The 27,144-nt window shown below is 37.9% G+C and overlaps 1 protein-coding gene across 3 annotated transcripts; it reads right to left on the bottom strand.

The window, feature by feature from the left end:
• Nucleotides 1-341: 341 nt before the first annotated feature.
• PHF6 (PHD finger protein 6) lies at nt 342-26,907 on the bottom strand. Of its 3 annotated transcripts, none has more exons than XM_065846533.2 (11): nt 26,722-26,905; nt 21,553-21,732; nt 21,244-21,345; nt 17,732-17,865; nt 17,359-17,402; nt 8,001-8,167; nt 7,679-7,822; nt 6,349-6,453; nt 5,434-5,567; nt 4,678-4,807; nt 342-4,383 (listed from the first exon to the last, which is right to left on the bottom strand). In XM_065846533.2, the coding sequence occupies exons 2-10, from the start codon at nt 21,688-21,690 to the stop codon at nt 4,678-4,680; spliced, it is 1,098 nt and encodes a 365-aa protein (XP_065702605.1). In that variant the 5' UTR covers nt 21,691-21,732; nt 26,722-26,905; the 3' UTR covers nt 342-4,383. The 3 variants fall into 3 exon arrangements, with proteins under 3 accessions (XP_065702605.1, XP_065702607.1, XP_065702606.1); XM_065846535.2 differs by having other exon boundaries at nt 8,001-8,164; nt 26,722-26,903; XM_065846534.2 differs by having other exon boundaries at nt 342-4,807; nt 26,722-26,907.
• Between the last annotated feature and the right edge of the window lie 237 nt (nt 26,908-27,144).

The following is a 27,144-nucleotide window of genomic DNA, read 5'->3' as shown; positions in this document are numbered from 1 at the left end:
GCATTCCCTCGGTATCTTAGTCTAAATTAATATCCTCTTGAAAAAGTACAAAAAAAGGAAAAAATTCTTGAAAGGTGAGAATGGGAACCTTCAGTGAGTCAGTCACTTCACGTTATTAACTAGTGGTAAATGCAAAGCAGCTTACCCACTGCACCAAGTCAAGAAGAATACACAGATATGCAGAGTTACCACTGAGTAAGTGGCATACTCTACGTACGCATTCTCACTTCTCTCCTGGTAAAACATTCATGGGCCTGTAACTTCATAGGAAATACTGCATTCATGGATTAAAACAACAGTTTTGAAGTTATACTTTCAGAAAAAGGACAGATATGCAAATATGAAATTCATAACTCATTTATTGAATATATATATGCAAGGATACCAATGAAAAGAAACTAATACTGCAAACTACAACTTTGGAAGTAAAGCCAATATAACAGGAACAAAATATACATAACATTGTAGATAGGAATGCATTTACCCTCTTTCATACATTCCTTGTCTTTACACCTAATGTAAATGTATGCTAGAGCAAAAGCTGCAGACATTATTAGCCTAACCTGAGTGCTTTTTGACAAGCAACAGTTCTCCAGGATCCTTTAAGGGTTGAGATGTCACTGCTGACTAATGAATGTGCGTACATATGCATATATAGAAACTGCTTCAACAGTATATAAATCAAGAGCTGTTTTTCAATCTCCATCACTAATACAGTGGAATCTTTTTCTGGTGACATGTAAGAAGAGTTACTATTTGCTATAATGTACCTTCAGTTCTCTTAAGATTAATTTCATCTAATGAGGATTAATTTTCTTGTCAATCTGATTCAGCTTATTAGTATCTTTGGAATGCAACGATTATCACCTGCCAGATAAGGCTGATACTTCAAATAGATTATCACCTCTTCATCTTTCATTCTGGTTTAGCATGAAGTTATTTTTCACATAGGCAGCAGTGAGAAGCAAGCTCTCTTCCTTTATATCACATTTTAGGGCCAGATTCTGTGCACTCATACCATTCTAGACCAGCACAGCTCTTTGTACCAAAAGATCGGACTTTGTGGAGTGTAGGTGATGGACTTATTGCTGCCCTCCAGGAGTTAAGCTGGTGTCACTCCTACTAGCGCCTTATCACAGAACCTCCTGTGGATCAACACCTGCTGAACGAGTAGATCTTTTGCTCACCTAATCTACTACATCCCAGCTACCTGCACTGGTGTGAGATTGAATTGGCCTTTCGCCCTTCCTTGGAATGGAGCCATAGCACAGCTATAGTGTTTGATCACACCTCGAGACTCGGGCGTTACACCAGCTGCATCCTCAAGTTATTTGAACAATATCCTTCTGATGCCTGTCCTCCCTTGGTACATTCCCTTCCTGGTATAGCACAATTGCAGATCTGTTAATACAGAGATACAGTGAGCTGGGGAGATCAGTTAATATAGAGATACAACGAATTGGGGAGAAACCTCCCGTCACAGAGGGTTCCAGGTGTCCTTAAACAGCACACGCTGCTCTTGTGATCAAAATAAATGCCCAAAGGCCAAAAAAAGAAAAAAAAAAAAAAAGAGAATAAATAAAGTGAAACCAGTTTCATAAGACAAGTTTTGTTAAATTCATGAGTTCTCTGATTGTGAGATGAAAGCAGAAGGTGCCTATTAGAAAAAAAATCTCAGTAACAAACGGACTGCATTAATTTAACTAGCTAATTTAAACATACCTATTTCACCTATAGAGCACTTTCATTACTTCTAACATTTCTGGGAAAGCAGTAGATGCTCCAGAATAATCTTCAATATATGCTTGCAAAGATTACATTGCTTTACCAAAAAAAAAAAAAAAAAAAAAAAGAAAAAAAATCAGACTGTCTGAAATTCCAAGCTAAAATACACATAAAAAGACAGTAATGGCAGTATTTTGTCTTTAAAAAATGATGTAAATGTTGTATACTATCATACATTGTCATGCTTTTTAAAACTACAATTAAGGACATAAGAGATGTACAGTAAATACACTGCTGAGGTACATTTCTTCTAAATATTAACACCACGACATAATTACTCCCCAGCAGGTGATGCTACTTGGGAACATATAAATACAATTTTTACATTGTAAGGCACTTTTACCCAGCATACATGAGTTGAAGTCAGTTATGACAAATTTGAGGCTCGTAAGAGAAAAGATTTTTGCTTTTGCCTTTGTTTCCATGAATTAAAGACGGTTTAGTCAGGCCATCGCAGCACGAAGAGGTAACAGTTAAACCAGCCACTTTCCTGCTACCTGAAGGTAAAATGCTGTTCTGGTTCTTCAAGGCGTGGAATGGGGTCATTTATTTCACAACACATGAATTATTGGACTGAATATTATACTAAGCAACTGACACACTATGAATTAGAGCTCAGTCTCAAATACAATCAGTATGCTGGCAGATCTACCCCATGCAACCTCAGTTAAAATACAGTAGCTGCAAACAAAGTGCCTTTTTCCATGGGAGGGCCATGTCTGAGGCACAAATCTACAAGTCACTTAAACATTGAACGATGTTATTTTTGCATTCTAAAACTGTTCTGAGTGGCTGAAAAATGTTCATATTCCAGGTGAACCAAAACACCTTGATAGACAATTTCAACAATCGATCTGTCATTGCAATTCAAGTCACGCTTTTAATTTTGAAAATTACAAATACAAAATAAAAATGATCAATGGCATCATGTTTAGAGCAGTATCTGAGTATTTTCTGTATACAGCAATATTTTTTTCTAAAACTGAGTTATTCTCCAGGAAAGCAAACAGAACTGATTGAATTCTAACAGGTAAAAATGTTAGAAACTCCAACAACAGTAATTGAGTCCCTCAAGACATTAAGGGAATGCATAAGAAGACAAATGACACACATTAAATCTTTTAAAAATACAAGTAAAAAATGCTACAGAAACTCATGTTACAAATGAACTGGTTTTGCAATACCAATCACAGAAGAACTGCAGCGGTTTATAGTCAAATCAGTGTATGTTGCTTGTTTCCTTCCTTCAAATCCAGAAGTTTTGTTGGGAGTTCAGAGTGAAACAAGTCAAAACCCTAAACAAACAGCAAGGTGATGCGATAGCAACAGACAAACATGCGGACTAGATTCAGCTTTTTGGTTTTATTTAAGTAAGTCTGAGAATGTGCTTTAATAGACCAACTGAAGAAGCTCGTAGCCATCAGAAATGACAAGGTGTTTGAAAGCAGAGGACCGATCTGTTAGGTTTGGTATAGCCTAGATCTGATTATTCCCTAAAGGAACATCAAATTCTAGCAAGTCGAATTCCATGATGTGATTGTTGACTTGAGAGAAAGAGAAAAATTAAGCACTAAAATAAGGATGATAAGCAAAGTTTCTCATATAGTGGTCATAAGATTAAAAAATAAATACCAATCTAGCAAAAAAGGTTGTTTCCTCATCCTTCTTACAGAACATGGGACCTTTATGCATACTCTGGACAAAACATGAAGTGTTCCACACGAGACAGAACACTTGAGGTATGGACGTCAGATATGGTGGCTAAACTCCATAGCGAGTTAAGAGTTGTAACTCTCTGAAGTAAAAGAGATTGGGCTGCAGAGTCCAAACATTTGTATAGTAAGGTTTTAATCACACTTAGTGAAGTGTTCTTTGTAAATCAGGGACACAGAAAGAGGTGGGTCGTTGGGGAAAGAATGAACCACAGCCCTTTGGCATGAGTTCTAAAGCTCACAGCTCAGAACCAACAGCTGCTCAAGTAAATCTCCCGCGAACAATGCTGGGTGGAATGAGCAATCACAACAGGAACAACCTGAAATGTTCAAGCGTGCTTCGGTGTACACCGAGTCCTTGTCTACTGTGTGCTTTGCAAGCAAAAACAGAGAGCGGCTTTCCCATGTATAGCCTCCGCAACTTGTGTATGAAGAAAACGCAAAAGTCACAACGTACCAGCTTGCTGCCACCACGAACTTGTCCATGTTGTTAGCTAAACTAGCTTAGACCTTCTCTCATTGCATGAATCCACTAAACAACTTACACATTCCAAATCTTGAGGTTTTTATTCAGTCCAGAAATATAGATCTCACTTCATTTCAATGTCTGCCTTAACTTTTGACACTGTACATATTACATATCATTTATATAGTGTTTCATTTTTTCCAGACACTGCAGACTACAAACTACATAATATTGACATGTAAAACTCTGCCACTTACTGAAGGCTCACACACATGAACGTTTCAGGCAGTTCAATGAAATTTCTAACAGAGTTGGGTAGTAGAAGTTACTAACCCTTTTCTGATTTTAGAAAACAATTTAAGAGAATTAGTAGTAATGATGTCTTAGCCATTCCCAGTTCTATAACTCTGTCCCTTGAACCTGTTTAAAAAATGATGAAAACAACAGTAAATTTAAAATCATAAAGAAAAGCATTTAGCAGCTCTGACATTACATCTATATTTAGCGACAGAAATGAGGGCCTCCCTTCTTAAACTGTTACAAAGTCAGCGCTGGATTTAAAAAACAACAAATCCTCCCCATTCTTCTACAGTATGCCAACAAAAAGTACTTATCTGCATACACTAGATTTACATACTTCACTGCAATAAACTACATTAAATGTATATTGCGATTCAGTCTCGGTAACAGATCTGTCAGGGGTGACTTCCATACCTAGTTTCCATTGAGCTGCTGCTGAGGAATGTCATTATGGTCAGTGCCTGATTTGCCACGGCTTTTGCTTTCTCTTTCTTCATCCTCTTCATCTCTTTCATCATTTCCACTATGGTTTTTACAATAGAGTCTAGCACAGTGAAAGAAACAGTAAGGACTTTTACTGAAAGTATCTATCAAAACCAGACTTTCCTCTCAATTAGTTTTGAGATGTGCTACAAGCCCCTTGCTACCTCTTTTAACTCATTCATGGTTTTCAGTCAAGCATCAGTTAAACCAAGGAAGAAAATAAGCCTGAAGCCCAGCCAACAGAACTTGGATCAATTCTAGTTCTCAAGAACTGAATGCCCTCTTGTGGGCACAGCCACCCTGGCAACTCCACCACAGCCAACTCACCAACGGCAGCAGTTCGGAAAATTACGGGGTCCAAAAAAAGAAAGAAGCTACAAAATATATTGATACGGAGGAATTGTGACAGAAATTATCCAGGGTTTCCTCGATATAAATTACAGATTAACTGAGGAGGACAATATGTCAATTAATTTTCTAATTTCTTATATTACAACACTACAACAGAAATTTTAAGTTAGCAGAGTACACAAATTACTTTGCAAATCAACAATTACTTTAAAATGCCATTTTTAATGAAATATATTTATTCTCAAATAAAATACTTAGCTAACCAAGTTAGGCTTAGAAAGTGTCATGAAATATCTTCACTTGCATTATAGAGTCAAGAATTATATAGATCCTTACTTATAAATTCCTCGTGACATATTCTCAATGTATTTAGCTTTGTCTTCTACTCCACAGTGGTAATGGTATGTTTTTATGCAGGCTTTAATTTCACACCCAATAGTAGCACCAGGCTGGCTGCAAAGTGTGCATTTCTGTGCAAAGGAAAGAGGAGAACGACACTGGTCAGCCTTTCAGTCTCTGGTCTCTTTGCATCCACCTTAGTGTTCCTCATATTCATGGCTACTATTTTGGAATACAATAAGATATTGTAAACCAGAAACTATATAACCTTTTAAAAGATGAACACTAGGATTTACCTGTCTATTGCACTGAAAATTACTACATGATTGCACATATCGCATATTTGAGATCATTTTTTGCCACTGAAGTTAATATGTTAATGTATGAAGAATCTTAAGTGATTTTTTTTTTCCAAGGAACAATATTGTTAGAAGTCTTGTTTTCTTCCCTGCCCTCCCCCCCCCCAGTTTCTCACCACTTCAAAAACATTCTGAATTTTAATACAATACAATGTGACATTTTACCAACATCCCCATCTCTGAGGCCTTAATACGTTTTCATATTAAAACATCAAAACAGTTGGAAACAAGCCACTGCAAGAACATCCTCTCCAAGTTTAACAGTAGTTTTACACAGTGTGCTTTTAGTAACACAGGATCCAAAGCTGTTACTCTCTTACAGGAAGGGTAATAATAATTTACCATGTGCGTTGTCATGAAGAACTCTAAATACCACATGCCAAACCACCACTAATTTTTAAGGTGATTCCAATCTGGCTACCTGCCTCAAAAGTAACGATACATTTAAATTTTGTGTTAAGAAACAGATGGAAAAGATGGTTTCAGAAAATTAAGGAGGCACAGCTATATACACCTTACAGGAACATGTTCATCACGCTCTGCAGATACATACCATTCTTTTTCCTCTCTTGATTTCTTGAAGTACAGTTTTGATATCAAAATCACCAAACTCTGCCCTTGAAGTTGTTGTTAGCTGGACAGTGCCAGAAGAGAATAACTGTAAAACAAAGCAAGGCCAAAATAATTCCAGGTCACCAACATGATTAGAAATGTATTTATGTGCAGGAATCACCAAGTATTGCACATCCCCTTCTGTGATCTCAAACAGCACGTTTTTTACCAATGAACTAGGGAAAAAAACCATGTTGAGTCATTAGTGTGATGAGTATTCCTTCTGATACCCACCTGACTGCTTTAATTACATCTGTTGTCTCGGAGAAATGTATTTTAAAAGCCAAAGGAGCAGACAAGCAGCAATGACATGATGAAAACACAGAGTAATAAATGGGCAATATTATCAATTACACCACTGAACTTTTTAGAAATATTCCATTTCGTTCCCTGTGATTCATATACAATTCAGCTTCATGGCACAGCTGATGCCAACATACCTGAAAAGCCCTGAGGGGTGACAATGAAGCACAAAAGTACCATCCCTACTGTCATCATCCCAGTATATTCAGTTTAAACTGTCTTAAAAATGAAGTTCGGGTACACAAAGTAGCCAATACTCTAAGACTCAAGGCTGCTGGCACACACCAGCAATCTGTTAGACAAGCGGTTCTAGAAAAACAATTAATACTCCACAGGTTGTCTGGACTATTTGTTCATTTTGAAGCACAACAGGACCCACTAAGGTTCGTTCCTCAAAGCCCTACCTCATTCACAGAACAAGTTATGATACATGAGAGCACTGCCTGCTCATGTTCACTGAAATGAGCAGATTCTTTTCAGGTTGACAATTCTAGAAGTGCGATCACCCAAAGGCAAGGGTTGTTTGGAACTTCCATGTCACACTCTACTTGAGTTACAAGAGCTGAATGCGCTTGTCAGAAAATTAATGAAGTTCCTGGATTCTTCCTGGATTTTGTCTGAAAGCCTGTGGAGTAAGGGTATTTTTGGAACAGATTATTTTAGTTAAAACCGTTTCCTGTTTTCCTTTTAAAACATTGTATATGCATTTAGACGCTAAGGGAGCATTTTTAATAAAGAGTCTCCCTGAGCTAATTCCATCTCCTAGCATGTAGCCAACTTTGATCCATATTGCCCGCAGTGGAAATAAATGAATTGCTCACTTTGCAACACTTCAGCTTGTGAAGAGATCATCAGCACACAGGCAATAGTCATGCATAATTACATATAAGGGTACTGTATTAAAATCTAAAATAGCAATTCAGACAAAATTCACTAACAGGCTGGTTAACAACAATATTGTTACTCACCATGCACTTATAGTGTGCTGCAGCCTTTTTGGCATTAAATATATGAAGCTTTCCTCTAGCTTCATTTTCTTCTTCACCTGCATGACAGAATCCACATTTAGGTTTTGTATCACTGGGGCTGCTTCTGTGGGGAGACCTGTCTCTCTGAAAGAAAAACATTCTACTAAAATATACTGCTGGGTTACAAATAAGGTTGTAATTTTAAAAGCCTGTGGCCACCAACTGGAGGCTCAGACAAATGCAAGTTTTATTAAAAATTATATTTGCAAAGAAGAAATATGCAATTCTGCCTTCTAAGAAGTTTAGCATATTTACTGCTTACATAGGAACTGCTTTCTATTTCATCTGTGCCATGTGAGGACGTAGATCTAGTGTCTTCTGATTGCCCTTTTAAATTTGTTTTTCTTGGCTTTCCCTTACGACCCCTCCTCTTTCCTTTGGGAGGTGAAGGCTCCAACTCGTGTTCATTGATACTTTCTTCTAAATCTGCTTTAGAAGTCAGAAAACATCATCAAATACCATTCTCAAAAACTTTACACAAAGCAAAGCAGCCAAAAATAAAAACAAACAAGAAAAAACATAACCTATATTTGTTGTATTTGGATCAGAAATAAAAAGAGCAACTCTTTCCCGTTTATTACAAACATGCACTTGTAGATCCTGAAAGCATTATTTACTTATTTATACATATCACACAGCTTTGCATCTTTATAACATATGAAGAAGGTTTAGCATTTCTTACAACTTCTACTTTCGGATCTAAAAATCTGTCCTCAGATACACATATTCACCTCCACTGAAAAGAACTCATTTATACTACACTGAAACCAGTAAATGTTTTCAAGCATGAAATAAGCTTTTAATTTATTTGTTTAAGATTCATAACTCCAATGTAAATTGCACCTGGTATTATGCCAGTGTTTCTGAAGAACACCTCTCTCCTTGCTACACTAATTGATGCCTTGACTCAAAAAAAATATCGCCCATTTTGGCTAAAACATTAACATCAAATTTTAAAACTGAAATGTATTTTGCCTCCATGAAACAAACCTAAAATTTCATTTTAGTTACAGGATATTTTTACACCTACAGCTAAAAGCAGCCACCGGCTTATAGAAAATCACCCATACTGACAATATCCCAGACTAAATATTTATAACCATTAGGAATATAAGAATGTATATTTTTAATACAGACACAGGAAAGACGTCTGACAGGCTCCTTGAAAACGTCAGCTCAGCTGCTGAATGCTGGATAGAACTGCAGTGCAGAGCTCTGGCAGACTGTCCTTTTGACTGCTCAAAGCTCTACAGTTAACACACATCAATTCTGCAAACTTAAGATTGTTTCCAATATGATCTTGTTAAGTTACATCTGATATTGAATCACCAGCTCTATTCAGTCCCAAACAACCTTCCTGATCATCAGCTGCTCACGGGAGCATGTTTGTTGTGTGGCTTTTTAAAATACATAACACCCACCCCAGCTCAAACTGCAGATATTTTGGCAGACTTGTTAAAAGAAACGTGCACACACACGGCTGAAGAACTTGCTTCTCAAAGTCCAAACCACAAACATCAGTATGAGCCCCCAAATGGAAGAAAATCCTAATCAGAAGATGCGGAACATCCACTTTACACATTAATGGGCTGCTTGACTGTGGCGGTATTATTATTATTTAAGCATTGCTACGGCACTTATCACCATTATATCTTGGTCTCAGAATGCAGATAGGACATCTTATTCTGAGACTAAATGCTGCTTTGCTAGAACTTGTCTTTGGTGTCTATTATCACAAATCAAATCACATTTCTATTTCCTGATTAACAGTGACTCAACTGCACAAAAGTTTGAAGTCAAAGACTCAAATACATTCCACAGGCACCAAGCTGGAGCAGAAGATGACCCTGCCACTGGCTCCAGCCCCTGCACACAAGTGTGTCCTGTCAAACCCAGTCGATTGTGTGTGTCACTAACCCCTGAGATTAATGAAGGACAGAAAACTAAACAAAATGCATGACAACAGGTTACCAAAATATAATTCCCCCAGGGCTTTACTCTGTCGTATGGTTAGAATGAGGCAAAGATTTGAGAATATATTAACACAAATCTGCAAATTATTTTGGCTTAAATTGACAGATTACTTAGCTATAAACAGATATTCCCAAAATGCTTTTAAAATACATCAGTCTATCTATGGCAACATTCCTGTGCTTTAATATATATACTCTTTCCTAATTAGATGACAAATGCACCATTTACTCTGAAAAAATCAAATACATGATGAGATGAATTATCCAATGAAGGAATACATTTTACATTTTCTTCTCTGAATTTACTATCTAACTGTATTTTTCATTTATCGTTACTTGCTAAGTTCCCCAACCAAGACTGTGCAATTTAGATACTGTATCTCTCAGACTGCATATAGCAAATTTTACTGCAACCTAAAAACCTCTTTCAAAGAAAACAGTTCTATTTTATCTTGTCCCTCATCATATGAACTCTCCACCAACATACATAAAAATATTGTGAATCTTTGTCTCCACTTTTACATTTACAGAAACCATAAATGGCTACTCTGGAAAAACAGTCTTACAAAAATGTGATTTATTGAATTCATGACCCTTTAAATAACATCAGTGAGAAGTTAAAAAATACCCCTTCTAAAATCACTCCACAGATTTCCTGGCTGTATTTGATGAAGCAAAATGGAGCGCATTCACCAACTTGTCTTATTTCTTCCAAAGATCCTTATCAATCCTGTCAACCATAATGCTTTCCACCTCTTAGTCCAACCTTATTTTCTAAATAGCATTAACGCATACCCTGAACTCTCTACAGTCACACTTTCAAAACCAAAGTGAATCATAATTGCTAAAAACGAATCACATTATGAAAACCTACTTTTTATGAGAAACGTCACAGAACAAGTTCTTAAGTGCTATTTTGCAGTCTACCATTATTAGAATATTTAAGATTTGAAAAGTAAAAAAGCTTTATCTTTTAAAAGATGGTTTCAGTGTAAGATAAAAAAGCATCAAGACTGCACAGCTTTCTTCAAAGCAGAACCCATTTTCTGTGCTCAAAACTAGCACTTCCAAAAAGGTTCAGAGTTCACTGAAATCCAGATGTGTCATGACCCCTTAGAATAAAATTCCTTGTAGATTTAGGTCTCCCCGTGCAAGTGACAAGGACCTACAGATCACCACCACCAGAGATGTGAGGACCTGCTCTACCACATCTGTCTACAAGACTGATACCTCAAAACATTCACGTTTCTCCCATTTTGAACAGCACTATGAACCAGCGCAACAGTCCAGGAAGAACGAGCTGGTAACCAGCTTTCAAATGCATCTGCCTGGAATGGTCTTTACTGTTTAATGCCCGGTTTGGTTTGTGCTCTGTCCCTCCCCTCGAGCCCACTGGCAGCTTACCCTGTGTCCCTGGCATCTGATGGTTGGGTGTTTCCAACTTCTCATGTCAGCTTGAACTAAGGAAAACACAAAAAGTTGTTCAACTCCTCCCTGACCAGATGATGTTTTATCACGGATTTCATCCACACTCTGAACCCACTGAGATTCCCTAGATACTCTTCAACTGCCCCCCATCCCATATCCCGTTACTGCACTGATTTTTAAAATCATGACAGTAGTCTCCACACAACCTTATCTAACGTGTCCAAATGAGGTATCTTATGAGATACTTCCTTCAGAAGTCCCTAAATGCTATATCTGAAAAAAACCAAACTTAATGCACAACACAGTCTGAGAAGGAGGGGTGGGGGCAGAAATCAAGAGGAAACATTCTACGTTTCCAAAAGCACCTAAAACCAAGATATTGTAAATTCAGACGAGCAGGAAGATGAGCAACAACAAGCCCCAAATTTGCATTTTAGAAACCCATAAGCAGTACAAAGTACCACAAAAAGAAGATGAGCAAAATGCTGTACCACATAAACTGTTAACAGGGAGACTCGGCTTCAGAGAGAAATCAAAAACTTCTCCTTTGATCATGACTAGAAGGAAAAGGATCAAGATGTTTGTCTTGGCAGAGAAGAGGCTGAGATCTCACTGCCCTGTTCTATAGTGTGCCAGCTTGAAGTATATATGGAATCACCCATTTTCAAAAGCTAGGTTAAAGCAAAGTAATAAAAGAATTAAGTGATTTAAAGGTTGTAAAGGAACAAATAAAAAGAGGACGTGTGCAATAATGGCTCATACTGCTCTCTGTATCCACCTCTGACAGTGCCTTAAACAATGGATCAAGTGAGCCAGAAGAAAAGGGGTCTAAGTGTGTGAGGAAGATAATAAACAAAACTGACTGGCAAAATATATTTGCAAGTAGGACTGTACAAAAAAAGAAGCCAAAATGTAGAATGTGGAAGTGGCTCAGACATTCTGTCATGTAAATCTGAAATCACACATATGCATTTAAAGCTTTACCGTGTATTTGGGGCAAAAGAGAAACTCTAAAAATTACAAAGAACAACATTAACTTTACCAGATTTTTAGAAGAGAAACAAAATATAACAGAGAAAGAAAAAGGTAGTTTAGCATGTTAAAGATGTCCTTAAAATATGGCTGAAACCCAATGAACTGTGTGTGGCAACATTATTTTAAATGGAAATGTCAAAAAACCCTCAAAATTTTATTGTCCCAGTGGTCAATAATAAAAACATGAATGCATCTAGAAGTATTAGTAAGAACTAGAGATTTGCATAAAAACCCTTGCAAGCAAATACAGAATCAGGTAAGCCAATCATTAAATAATAGTACCTTTTATCAGCAAATGATGTGAAATTAATGATCGAAATGCTGAATGTGATTTTTAGTGGGGTTTTTTTGTTGTTGTTTGTTTCTTAATGGAAAAAGACTAAGTTACATGAAACATATCTAAACTGGCCAAAGTAAGAGTGGAGATGAAAAAAATTAAACTACCCCTTAGGTCCCATCACTGATATGTTTTCCAAAAGTACCAGATACCTCAAGGAACTGATGATGTGTGTCCAAAAGCTATTTTTGACTTAATAGTATCTGTGTTATGAAGTACTTGAGATTATTTATTTAATTCAATATATTTACCATCCTTCATAACTATAAAATCTAAATGCTTTTTCAAGCAAACAATCATTGGCAAAGACTGGAGACAGACAATACACTTATCTGCATAATCAGAAAGCTTACAGCAACTGGTATGGTAAACCTTTTAAACGTGAGTTATGTGACCAAGTTCCTATTTGTCGAACATACTGCCTAGAAAGGAAGAACTAGAACATAAACACCACAGGCTGGCTCCTCAGCAAACCATTCCCCACATGACTCTTACATTCTTTCCTTTCCATTAGCTGTGCCTTTTTCCATAAGAAAAAACTATTGTGATGCATATGCAAAACACCTTAGGCTGTAATGGGCTGCAGAAAAGATTGCTGACTTACTGCCTGGGCCAACTCTTCTTGTTGTAACACTATATATACATTACACTACGTATACATTACACTATGTATACATTCGATGCCACATTCAGAGCAGCATCCATCAGTAACCATCCACCAGGAGAACTGACACCAATGTTACAGAAACTTTCACACCTGCCTGCTTTAACACATGCAAGGATAGGGAAGCTTGTGCTACGAACAGAGTCACAGAAAATCCAACGATGAGCAAACGCTGATGAAAGAATCCAAAGATGCATCAGGATGTTACTTAACTATAATGCCAAGAAGTTTCATATCTTTTTCCTGCCAGTCCCTGGTTTACATGGTGCTTTGGAAAAGTACTTGGTTTGATGTAGGTTGCAGCATCTCTAAATAAGTCTCAGAGTAATAATATCCTCACTGAACTTACTGAGCAGTTTGAGAAGCATAGATTTCATGCTTGATCTTCAGAATAAGATGAAAAGGATGCTGAGACAGGGAATGTCCTTATTTCCATTGTGGAAACGTAATTCCCTGAGGCTTTGAATACAGCTACAATAGGAATTACAGACACTGTATTTTCTGACCTCACAGTTCCCAAGCACCTGTTTCAAACATTACCAACAGACAGTCACATGGCTGCCTTCATTATTCTTTGTTTTATTACTATGTGACAGTATGAAATTATATTATTCTCTTAGTTTATATTAAACTATTCCTGATCAGCTGAATTTGTTTTAAATTCAACACGGGGGCCAGGGCAGCCCCACCTGCAGGGAACTGAAAGATACCAGACATAAAATTTTTCAACAATTACTTCCAGTACATTGGAATAAATTCCAACAACCAGTTTCAAAACCTTAGTTTGACAACACTCTCCTCTTCAAAAAGTACAATTATATTGAAGTGAACAGTAATTCAACTAACAGCTGTGACAGTTTGAAAGCACTGGCACCATTTCCTATAATCTATTAAATACGAAAAACTTAGCTTGCCTAAATTATGGATTCAACTGTTACCTGAAGTTCAGGTCAGATTATTTTGTTAGATTTGCAATGCAGCAAGACAAAAATCTAGACACGAAGCTTCCAGTAACTTGTTCTGCTGCTCTGAGCAGGTGCCTTCAAACCTGTGGACTCACAGGTACCTCACTGGACCACAGCCCAGTACCCAGCGTGAGCGCAGCCGCTTTTCCTGCCCGTTTTCCACTTAGTGGGAACACTGCACAGGAGAATCACTCTGAAATATATATATATATATATATATATATACACACACACACACCAGAAATGCAATTCTCCAATTCCATTTCACCTGCAGGCTGGGCCATACAGATAAATTAGACAAACCCAAGAGTCTGTTGAAACACATAATGAATTTAAGAACACAATACTTTGCTGCCATGTTTTGTATTTTTACATTCAAAGAAAACAGAAGGTAGCTCAGCACCTCCTGACAATTAAAAGAAAACAAACTCCCATTGCTCATTAATTTTGCCTTGATGAGTAGGGAGATCCTTAGTCTGATGAATTCTCGCTCCACTTGAACTTCATGACAGCAATAAATAACATCTAAGAGGTCCTTTTCATTAGGTTTTAACTGGGTAACTTTAATTCCAACGTAGGTCCTTCAACCACATTTCCACACAGCCTCAAGGAATTTTCCTTAACTGTTATTAACAGTTAACAAATATTATTTTAAACTAGAACGTCTAACAAAAGGTACATTAGCCAGATCTCAGACTGGAACAAGTATGCTGCACACCCCACATCCATATTCTAGGGAAGAGAAGGAAAAATCTCTTACGCAGCAGTACTGCCTACAGAAAATAAACTGTTCAGGAAACCAAACACTCTTAAAAACTCTTCCAACACCCACTAACAGAAGTGACATAATATAAATATTTGGACTGCAACAATTAAATCAATAAAGAGAATAAAAGATAAAACACCCAGATGTTGTACACTGCCTAAGAAAAAAATCAAAGCAAACCAGCATCCATGAGCAGGAGCAATAAGCTTCTGTTTAAAAGGACTGACAATTCCAGTGCCTCTGTTCACCTACATTGAGTGACATAACCACAGATGGGCTTTAACTATTCTGTTATGAAAACACCGCTGAGAGCAATGATTCAGGAAATTAAATGAAAAAAACAAGAGAAAACAACAATGCTGTGTTAGCATCTAGCATCCCCAGCTACTCTATCCACAAGTCTTGTCTGGTTTCACACACCACCATTCTTCTGTATTTAAACTCCACTTTGACATTCACATTTTTCTCAGGAAATAAACCTATATATATATATACACACACACACAGACACATATACAAAGTTTAATTTCACCATCCCACAACTTTCAGTCACCATTCGACCGACCAAACGTCAGCATTCAAATATTAAGAAACAAACCCTCCAAAGTCCCTTCTTAGACTCTGAAAACCACCCTATATATTTCTGTCTTCTACAGGTAATTAGTTTTCAACGTACCAAAATACCACTGCTATACAGTGCTGTAAGTCATCTCCATAAGACAGGTACAGTATGTATTTTCACTCTCGTTGATTTAAAGGAGGTCTATCACAAAAGAGCCCCAGCTTCTGGCATTAGCAAATCCATCATTGTAAGTAATAATAGCCTATGGGTATAGTTCCCTAAACTGTATGGACTAAAAGGAGAATATATTCTTTGGGAAAGAGCACTGGGTAAAATCTCGGTCAAATATCAAACAAAACCCAAAAATGTGAAGTACAGCTACCCATATTTCTAAAAGTGTAAAGCATATCAGAAGTAAGTATTTTAAACATAAAAAAATGAGTGCAAAGTTAAAACTAAATGAGATACTATTGGGGTCTTTGGCCTCCGTTTTTTTTTTAATGATATTTATTCCTCCTTCTCCTACCCTCAATCTAAGAGTCTCTTGGGTAAGTTGAGTTTAATGTTTTAATAAACTGCCATCATCCTTTAAGAAAAAAGCCACTAGGCCTCTGTAGCAATTTTTCCCATGTACTCTCAGATAAATACATTCATATATAATTTAAAAGTCTTTGCTGTCAGATAATGACATTGTAGAATTGGAGATTATGGTTTCTGAAAACTCTTAAAGAAAAGTGCACGTTCAGATCCTGCAAGGAATTCCAAGCAGAAAACGTCATTCATTGGCACTGGGCTCCATGCAGAACTGGGGGCATTTTTCAATAGATGTCAGACACTGAGCTATTTGTGAAAAAGTATAAAAGATTATGTTTAACTATCAGTTAAAAAGATTAATCCCTTTGCAGACTCAAATGTCTTTCATACTCTCCTTCTGCTAACAAACCAACCCCAAAATAAAGAAACAAACTGCCAAACTACAAGATAATGTGGCCCTGTCTCTTTAGAGAGCTAATATAACATGCACATTGCTTTTCTTGTTTAAATCTGGTAATAGCAAAATCAGAGAGTGTTTTATATAAAGCACATGACAATAATTATTTAAAATAGGCTTTAAAAAAAATCAGTTTTCATTTCGGCTTTTCTACTGCCTTCAATATCTTTCGGAACACTGAATTAACATCCAAACCTGACCGCTGAAACATCTACTGTCCGTAGCATAAAAACCAGTACATTGCCTTAAAAGTACATTTAGCAGAAAGAGACTGTTCTCTTACCCAAATTCAGATACAGCAGGAAAAAGCATAAATACATACAGACCACATGATTTATCTATGTTTGTGGCACAGCAGCCCCTCACACATTTCACTACTCTCCTCTGCTAAATATACACCTTTTATGAACGGATCCATTCAGCTTTTTTAATCAAAATTACTCAGAAATACATTTGTAAGTGATCTGACGACAAACCTTTTCATTACTATTGGAAGAGTTAAACTCTATTTAATAGTTCAAAAAAATAGTGAATATTTAGGAACATTAGAAATAGCAAAAATCAGCTGTTATCTGGCAAAATGTTTTAGATGTTAATACTGTGAATATCTAACTACAAATATAAGGCAGCTCCTTCCCAGAAGGGAATGCGGTACTTCTACCCAAACTTTGTTTTGACAGAACGTCAAATCTTTCGAACTTCCTAAAATTTGTTTTGGGTTTTTCTCCACCTCAACCAATAATTTTTAGAGAAAATACAGAAATAAGATGGGTTTCCAAACTCATTTTTTCTCAAAAAGATGTAGTTCTAATTGTTACTGAAAACATTTATATTCTCAAAAAAAAAATTAACCAAAGTATCTTTCTACAATGGGAAAAATTTATATTGAATAATTTTACCTTCAGAGTTATGCGTAGTTTTCTTGTGTTTTCGACATAAAATCCTATAAACAAAGTAGTTGAAAACTGTCAAGTCAGTCATGATTCACAGATTATTTACTCATCTTTTAAATTTAAATTCCAGTACATTTTTCTCCCACTTTAAGACTCACCGATATACAAATCTCGCAGTGAAAATACACTTTTCCAGCATATCACTATTTTGAATGCCACAATCATAACTAGAATTTTTCTCTATGTTTTGTTTAGATTCCAAAAATGGCGGGTTTGTTTTGCTTTGTTGTTGTCGTGGGGTTTTTATTTTCTCTTTTATTTTAACAATGAATGTGAAATATAAAGAAAAAAATAGACATAGCAAATAAATAATAGTTACATGTAAATGCCTTGTGAGGGTTTCTCTCTTATCTGAGCTTTATCATGCAAAGCACAGTAGTAGTGATACGTCTTGTGACATGTTTTCACATCACAGCCAATGGTCGCTCCAGGACAGTGGCATAAAGAGCACATCTGTAAAGAAAAGGAAAGTACAATTCATGTTACCGTTGGCTTAGTATTTCTGAGTTTAAAAATAGAGTTCCCACTCCTGATGACAAAATAAATGGAGTTATGCACTTAGCATTACTCCTCCTGTTCTCAGGTATTTTTCATAACTTACTTTAAAATAAAGGAGAAATTTGTTGCAAATATGCAACAATACAATAACCATAATATATTATTAATTCAATGAAGAAAACAAGTAATTTACTTCCACGGGATATCACGTGATTGATGAAAGTCACACAGCTATTCACCTAAACATCCCACTCGATAGTCTGTTTATACCAACACTTTCAGAAAAGTTAAAATTGTGAATTGTACCTGTCCAATTCTGAATGATATTACGAAAGCAGGAGACAAAAAGACACCCATTTGGCAATGAATCTTGCAGAGTCAGAAATGATGATCTGCAAATGTTCCTTAGCCTTAGCGGCTGACTTGACCTCTTTTTTCTATATAGTTATTTCCTTAAGTGATTTCCAAAACACTGAATTTAGTGAAAGATTTGTTAAATACAATGAATTTATTTCAATTATATTAAATTTTGCTCTTTATACCTATATTGCACAAAAGATTAAATGGGAGTCTGTTGCTTTACTCCTCTTTCCCAAAAACAAATTCTTCTCATCTAAGACTCATCATTGCTTAGGACACACCAACTCTCATACTTTTAAATTGTTCAGTGCCCTTCTCATCCTCTGCCCCTCTTATCTTTCTCTATATTATTTTCTAATGATACAATATTGCCCCAAAATCTCAGAATTTCCCAATAAACTCCCCTCAGAAGCCAACCAGAGCTTTTTGTTTGTATCCAGCATGTTGCCCACACCCGCAAAAGATTAATTCCAAATCCATGAGCAGAAGCATGCGATGTAGGATACCGCTTGCACAGATCTGTGTGAAATACACTTTCTGCCCACACTAGCTCAGTCAAGTTCTTGTTAGTCTCTAATAAACCAAATACATACATCACCAAAGTTATGTATCACCATCCTGTTTTTCAATTTTAACAAAGTTAACTGAACACTAAAAATGTCAAAGCCTTGGATCATCTCCATTTACTCCTCTGCAAGCTCTGAAATGGTATAGTTATATATACTGTTCCCTAGTTGTTATCTAATTTGTATGTGTATGTTATCTCATAAATGTGTTATACGTTATGGTTTAATATAAAATAATGGCCGATCGTAGTCCTTTATAAAAGCCTAGGTTGAAATGATACCCATCCCATCAGTTTTAGTTACTACTTCAGGATTTTTAAAGCCAGAAATGTCTAAAATAAAGCCTTCTTTTTATGAACACCATTACGTATCTGTATGGACAAAACAGACCACAGGAATTTTTACACTGACTTATTGATCTATGTTTCCTCACAGTAATAAAATATTTATTCCACTGGTACAAGTCTTGCTGTCCAAATGGTCACCCTCAACAGACTGATTAATTCCCAACTTATGTCACGTATATGTGAAGTGTGACAAAACAAATAAGCTCTTTAAAAGAAATTCTCCCATACACAGCTAATAGAAGCAATAATGATATCAGGGCCATGTACTTCCAAATGTTTAAACTTCACAAGTTTTTACGGCTGGCCCATTAAGGCTTGAACCTACAAAATTTTCTTAGACAGAAATATATTATCATCAGAAAGGCTCTACAAATCAGTCATTATCACTTCAGCAATGAACAGGTCCCAGTTCCTACCTGGTCAGTGGCAGCATCTCCCCTGGGAGAGCAGCTACGTCAAATCTGCCAGCACACAAATTTAGTCCAAGCTACCGATATAATTACTTAACTCAGTGCAGCACACTGGGATATTTTTGCTCTGTGTGTTCCCACATGAAAGAACAGGCTAGAACAGAAAGCAGAGCTTCAAGGTGGTATTTGGGCTGACTGGAAATTACACCGGTCAAGGGAAAAAGATTCATCCAGAGAGGGATTCAGAGCTGCAGTTTTCTGACAGCTACAGAGATAAGGCAGCAAAGTTAAGATGTAAAATTATCTTGTATATTCTCTCCAAAAAGGAAACATCTCAGGACCATGAATCTAAGTTAACCAGATCCAGGTTTTCTGCAAAAAGCTGAACAAAGTGCCTGATACGTACAGCTAGTGAGCTCCAAGAATATATGCAGCTGTTGCACCAGTGAAGGAACATAATGCGATTTAGAAGCAGAAAGACAGACACCACCAATGACATAAGAAGAAACTTTCAAAAAGCATTGAAGAGACCTAGGAATCAAAAAGTTCCTTTGCAGTCTGTATTTTCATTTCCTACCATGTTCTTTGGAAATGAAATCAAATCACATCCTGAATTACTTGTGAATAGTTATTTCTTTGTGCTTCAGCTAATCAGAGCAAATAAAGTTCCCTGCATTGGAAAAGATTCAAATGAAACACTGGATGAAATTTTAGACTATTATTATGTCATTGTAGTTCTACAATACTTTGTTAGACTAGTAAATACATAAGAGTGCTTTAAATAACTAAGCTGAAAATTTTTCATGTGAGGAGTGAATAGATAATTTGTCAAGAATATTTTTAAAAGCCTCACTCATTTGCCCAAATGGAAAACAACTAGTTCTAAAAAAAAAAAAAAAATTAAAAATTAACAAGTCATTGTTGCTCAATTCTCATTAATTTGGTAGAGCTGTAATCACTATGGTACCCATGTACCTTATAATATGTCTATATTCACACAATCACCTATTAAGTCAATATAAAAGGAAGCAATAAAAGTACCTTTAGTAGTTAAAACCAGATTTTGGTAGCAAACCTAAATATTGGTAAAAGTACAAAACTACCCTTGCCAGGTCCCTAGAATGTGGGCTTCATTCTGAAATCCGGCAGAAAATATTAAATAGAAATGACTGGATTATAAACATAGATTTAGGGTTGGTTACCTGACATTCAAATTTCATTTCAATATAAGTATAATCATATCTACTGAGGTTTTCTTTTCATAAATCTGAGACCAATTTTACTTCACCATCTTATATCTTATAATTATTTTATGATTGTTATCTTCTGTATGCGTTTCCACAGGAAAAAATTTCAGGAGTGGGACTCGATGATCCTTGTGGGTCCCTTCCAACTCAGTACATTCTGTGATTCTATGATCTTCTGTAAGTTGTCCATTACCTTAGAGCTCACACAACAATAGTGCTCAAAGAAAACCAAACCAAACCAAAAAACCCACAAACCCAAACACCACCAACCAAAACCAACCAAACCAAACACAAAAAAAACCACCAAAAAACCACATATAAATAATACACTGAACAACATCATGGTAAAACTTACAGAAGAAAACATTTGTGTAATTTTCAAGGGCCAGAAATAGAGACTTACCAGTTTAGTGCCTCTCTTGATTTCTTTCTGAATATCTTCAATAGAGAATCCACCAAGACTCTCATTATCAGTGTGTGAAGACACCAGTGCAGATGAGAACAGCTAAAATTATTAAAAAAAAAAAAAGCAACAACTTTTTTTTGTTTTAAGGCTATAAGTTATATAGGACATTTATATATATGAAACCCATAACATTTTCAAATTAGACTGATTAAACATTTGTTCCAATGCCACAGCTGGTTGAATTTTTCATTTGTAGTCATTTACTAGCTCCCTGCATTCCTCTCCCTTTTACTATGAGTTACTTACCATACACTTGTGATGTGCTGCCACCTTCTGGTTTTCTGACATCAATAATTGTCCACATTCATTATCTTTATTAGATCTACAAAAACCACACTTCCTTTGTCTTGAAGAGACTTTTTTCTGTCCAACTGAGCTTGTCATGATTTTAAATGACCTTAGAATGCCACTTCAATCCTCTCAATGCTACAGGGAAAAAAAAAGGTGCAATCAGCATGTTAACATCAACAAAAAGCATTATAACTTACAGTTTCATAAATGTAATATTGGTTGCTAAAAAATGATCCGTCTCTTTTTACTCTTCCCTTTACACTGCTACAATATACCCAAATAAACATGTACCCAGCAAGAGGCAGTGTTTCCTAACTTTTTCTGGAATTGTATCAACAAGCAGAATTAGTTCTTTAGGGAAAAAAGCGTGAACGTTAACATAACACTTTGGACACGAACATAAAACTTACGGGGAAAAGAAGAAATAAAATACAACAAGTACAGCAATCATTAGGGGAAAAAGCTACTGCAACTCTTTCATCCCATTCTTATAGTTATTTATTACAGCAAAGGAATTTGTAGAAAATGCACTACCTGTGCCCACAATAAAATTCTGGCTACTGAGCCTCTTCAGAAACAGAAGCAAAGGAAAACCTGAGAAGTCCAGCACAGCATCCAGAACAGGTTTTGAGTGTAAAAGCTCACAAAGTAGCTCAGAGATGAGTAACTACTCTTAGATGAGGGTAGAGATGAGAAGATAAACCGTTACCATTTTAGGTATTACACAGATGCGCTGTGGTGAGTGAAACAGCCTTGGAAACAAAATTTTAGGAGGATCTATGACTAAGGTGCCACAAGAGAAACCTTCTCTAGACCCACAGCTAATTTAGCAGTACCGTACGAGTTTTCACTAAGCATACGAGCACTGCTATTCTCATCTAAGAAAAGTAGTGTAAAATTAAACTCGACATGAATCACAAACTTTTCATTCTAAAATATAACATTGAGGTCCCACTCAAGCAGAAACTGCAAGTTCAAAAGTGAAAATACCTCACAAGTGTATATACTTCTTGGCCCAATATTAGGTAGTTTGTATTCATTTGTTACTACATTTTTCAAGAAAGAAAATATTTTTCTCTTCAAATAGACATGCTTAGAGCTTTTTACTTTGGAGATCTGAGCCTTGCTGCCAGAATTGGCCACGACTGCAACAAAAGCATCCTCCTCAGCCTTTGTCTACATTAGACTCATCTAAATAAGAAAAGCCACCATCTAGTTTGATATTCCTGTTGGGGGAAAAAAAAAGGCAGCCATAAAACCAGCAGAGTTGCAATACATCGGGACTGCACGACCACGGCCATCTGCATGAAAATGCACGGGTTTTTTGGCCATTTGCATGGGCAAACCTGCCCGCTGCTCCGCGCTGTCAGCCTCCCATAATACTAATATCACTCACTATTTTTCTCACGGAAAGCAGAGGAATGCCGTTAAGTTTCTGTCGGCACATACTACAGCTAAAACACAGTCCTTTTGGATTCTCACTCTTCCGTTTCGACAGATTTTCGCATCCTGAGTTTTAACTGTTTGTCCTGCAACGTTTACTACAAAACCGCAGCAAAAGGTGTCCGTCCTGGATCTATCGCCTTTGCTTTACCAACAGCTTCATTTGCTTTCTTTTCTAACTGGAAAGCAGTTTAGTGGCTGGTGACGCATACTCATAGGAAGAATGCATAGATTTCAGATCTTGCTGATTTGCACAAAAAATGTGCCAATCTGGATAAACGAGTCACACCCTTTTGCAGTGGCAATAGAGAGTCCTTAAGTGTTAAACACAAAAGAATTACTATACTGTATTCTTCTAAAGAAAAACCAAAACAAGACCATTCTGTAATCCCTTCTGAGTTGAAAGGACAAATGGTTTCTGAAGGAAAGATACACAAATCTTCAAATTTTATTTTTCAAGAAATATTTTTTTAAACTGGAAAAATATATATTTTTGGGAACACAAAAAAGGCCTACAAAAGACAAGCAGGAAATAATATCACAAAGATTTCTTGTTTTCAGGTCACATTCAATGGCTCAATATAAATCACAGAGCGATGGGTCAGAAATATATTAAGAAAATAATTTTAAATGCAAGAAGTTCTGCTTTGGTATAAATAATTTGATACACACACATTCATTGGGGTTTACCCGTTCAATTTTATATTCAGATTATATTATTGCTATTTTGACAGCAGTGGTAGTAGTTCTTAAAAGGAAGATCAGGGATTTCCTTGAACACATGCACAGGTCCTACTGACTTACAGGAATAAGAATCACTACTATAAAAATAGCCATCCCTCAATTTAACAAGCAAATTCATATTTTAGAAAATGCAAATAATTTATAGAACAGATAAAAAATTATTAAGTGGCTCTCATCTTTAATTTATAAGAATAGTAACTTTCCTAGAAACAAGATTATAAAGAACGTTCTCACAGCTCTGCAGTCAACTGCACTAACAGGCACGCAAAGGCACTTCATTCCAGCAATACTAAACCCTGACATAACCAAACTTCTTGAGGTACTTTAGCATAATTACGTTTTTAAGGCTTACATGGAAGTGAAAAATAATGCAAATATTTACCTGATGATGCATGGATGTTGATGTTATAACAAAAAAAAAAAAGGGCAAATATTACATTTTGGAATACTTCTTTAATTATAAATTATTTAACACTTGAAAAATTATTCAGAACTCAAGCAGAACAAAAAGCACCAGGGTATGCCAGAAAGGAAACTCACATTCTTTTCACTATCAGATTAAATTACTCTGAAAGCATTTTATGATGATATCTAAAAGTTTTCTTTCCAATCCGGCGTTCTTTGCATTTGTGTTTTCTGTACCACTGAGTATTAACATTCTTTATACATTTCTAAAGACTGCTGAAAAAAATCTCAGTATGAGAACTATTTCAGAAGCATTTCATCTGTAGACCTCTCCCAAAATTATGTTTGCTTTCTCATAAATGTGAGAAAACACTACACTGGGATCCCTTTTTTTTTTTGTGCCAAAATGCACTTCTTATCCTGTCCTTTTAAAAAAATATTCATTTTCTGAAAAAGGTGAACCAAGTTATGCAGACCCAGAATTCTGAACGTAAACACTCAAAAAATCTCTTTTTATCTCTCAAGTTAAATCACTCAAAAGCAATCAGTCCAGTTTGCCAAGTATCAAGCTACATTTCATAGGAACAAGAAAAATAACACAACTTAAAGCCCGCTGAAAATTTCAGTTTTCCGTGTTTAAAAAGCTAACAAACTAAAAAGCCTTATAGAAGAGCATTTAAAAATACTGCTGACAGAAATCTTGCTTGTCAGCTTTATCACAGCAAGTCTCAAAAGCTGGATCACAGGTGACAGACTATGGAATCACTGACTAGGACATTATGCACTACCTCTACCAAAATGGAACACATGTACTACAAAACGTAGATTACTACGTATTTTGGCACAGACTTGGTCTAAAAAATGAAAGGTTACACCCTAAAATCACAAAAGAAGAAACTCTTGGTGATGCTTCACTTAAAAATTCTGGTTCATTTGCATTCATGTTTCTTAATGTCCACCAAGGTATTCAACATGGTGCTTCCCCTAATAGCACCTTTATTTTATCTTCAAAGCAGCATGTTTTACAAACTCATATGGCTTGCATGCTGTTTTGCTCAGCTGTTCTAGATGACATATTTCCAAACACAAAAGGAAAGTGCAAGTTCAATGACTCTCGGGCAAAGAAGGATGCTCTCGGTGTAGGAGATGTTGTTCAGCACTGAAGAACAGAGAGTAACCTGGATTCTAATTTCTATTTATTGCCCAAATATGTTTCAAGAGCTGCTGCCTGTTTGTAGGAGTTCAGGCCTCATGTGTATTTACAACAAAGGACAGTGACCTAGATGCTATACTTTCTCAGATAAAGTTTGTTTTGTTGTGCGGCCTGTATGATTTCAAAACTACATTTTTAAAAAAATTACGATTTATATTTGTCCATTAAGAAAATTTCAGATACATGAGGAAAACCTGCAAGAGAAGTATACAAGCTTTGTAAAATTTCATTAAACACAGTGAAGTGGTTTGGACTCTCGTGAAAAGCTACAGAAAATACTCGTGTCGGATTTTTCAAGATGCTCAGTAGAGATACCAGAATCTCTGTTTAAGAACCTTTCAAGTGCTTACTAGTTTCTAGGGTCAACCATCCATTATTGGGGGTATTATTTTGGAGAAGGGGGGGTGAAGCTGCGGACAAGGCAGGTATCCTGTGGGTGTCTGTAGGTGAGAACCTGAAGTCACAAGTCCCATGGAAATGTTTTATCCAAGAGTTATGCCCACACAACATCCTACAGCCACTATAAAGAGTAGAACAGGAGCTTATCCACGCAACTTTTGTAAAAAAAAAAACCCAAACAAAACAACAAAAAAACTAAAGGTAGAGGCAAAGGTGGGGGGAGAAGGCCCAGCCCTCGAAAGTCTAAACAATTAGAGCAGGTAACTAAAAATTACACAAGAGCCTGCACTGAGGGAGACCTGGCAGACAGCACGGGCCGATCTTCAGGAAAGTTTACACACCCCCGCGGGGAGCGGCAGATGACCCGATACCGGCACCCCGGCCGCCCCGGGGGTTCGGTGAGGCCCGACACGGCTCTGCCGGGGTCCCGCTCACACGCACCGGCAAGGCCGGGCCTGGCCTGGCCCCGGCCCTGGGCCGACCAAGGGGGCTCGGCGGGACGCGGGGCTCCCGGCGAGGGCGTTTCCAGCCCCGCTCCTCACCAAATTTTGGGGGAAACAGGACTCGCAGACAAGGGGGGGCGGATCCTCCGGGGAAGGAGGGAGCGGGCCGAGGCGGGCGGAGCGAGCGGCTGCCGGCGGCTCGGGGCGGGGGAAGGGGAGGCGGGTAACGGCACCGGGGGCGCTCCTGGAAGCGGCAGCGCTGGGTGCCCGGACCCTCCCGGGGGTGGGCGACTCGTTGAGGCCCATGGACCGGCGGCGGCCGGCGGTGAGGCACCGGGAGGGCAGGGCGGACTCGCCGGGCCAGGGGCTACGAGCAGGCGGGCTGGGGGCGCCGTGCCTGCCCCGGGAGCGCGGCAAAGCGGCGGCTGGGCGGGCAAAGAGGCGGTTGGGCACTCGGTCGGTCACTCAGTCACTCACCCGTGTGGCGGGTGGGGCGCCGGGGAGAGGAGCAGCTCGGGCACACCCCCACCCCCCCGTCACCGCCGGTCGCTCACGGCCGCTCGCTCGCCGGGACCGTCCCTTTCATTCGGGGCAGGGGACGCTGCGCCGCCGCCGCCGCCGAGCGCAAGCACGCACGCACGGCACGCAGGAGCGGACGCACGCACGCACGGCGCGCTCGGACCGCGACGGCGCGACGCTGCGGGGCGGTGCCCGATTGGCGGCGCGGCGGGAGCACGCCGGGCCCGCGCGGCCTTCTGCGCACGCGCACCACCGCGCGCCTTCCCCTCCTCTTCTCCGCGAGAGCCGGAGGCGGGGGAGCCGGGAAACGGAAAGGGGCGGGGCCGGGAGCTCTGCGCCTGCGCAGTTCTCACCCCCAGCCGTTGGAGGTGGGGCGGGCGA

This window comes from Patagioenas fasciata, chromosome 11 (genome assembly GCF_037038585.1).
Source record: "Patagioenas fasciata isolate bPatFas1 chromosome 11, bPatFas1.hap1, whole genome shotgun sequence".
Taxonomy (NCBI): Eukaryota; Metazoa; Chordata; class Aves; order Columbiformes; family Columbidae; genus Patagioenas; species Patagioenas fasciata.
Note: the sequence above shows the minus strand (reverse complement) of the source record. Positions and strands in the feature narration are given on the sequence as shown.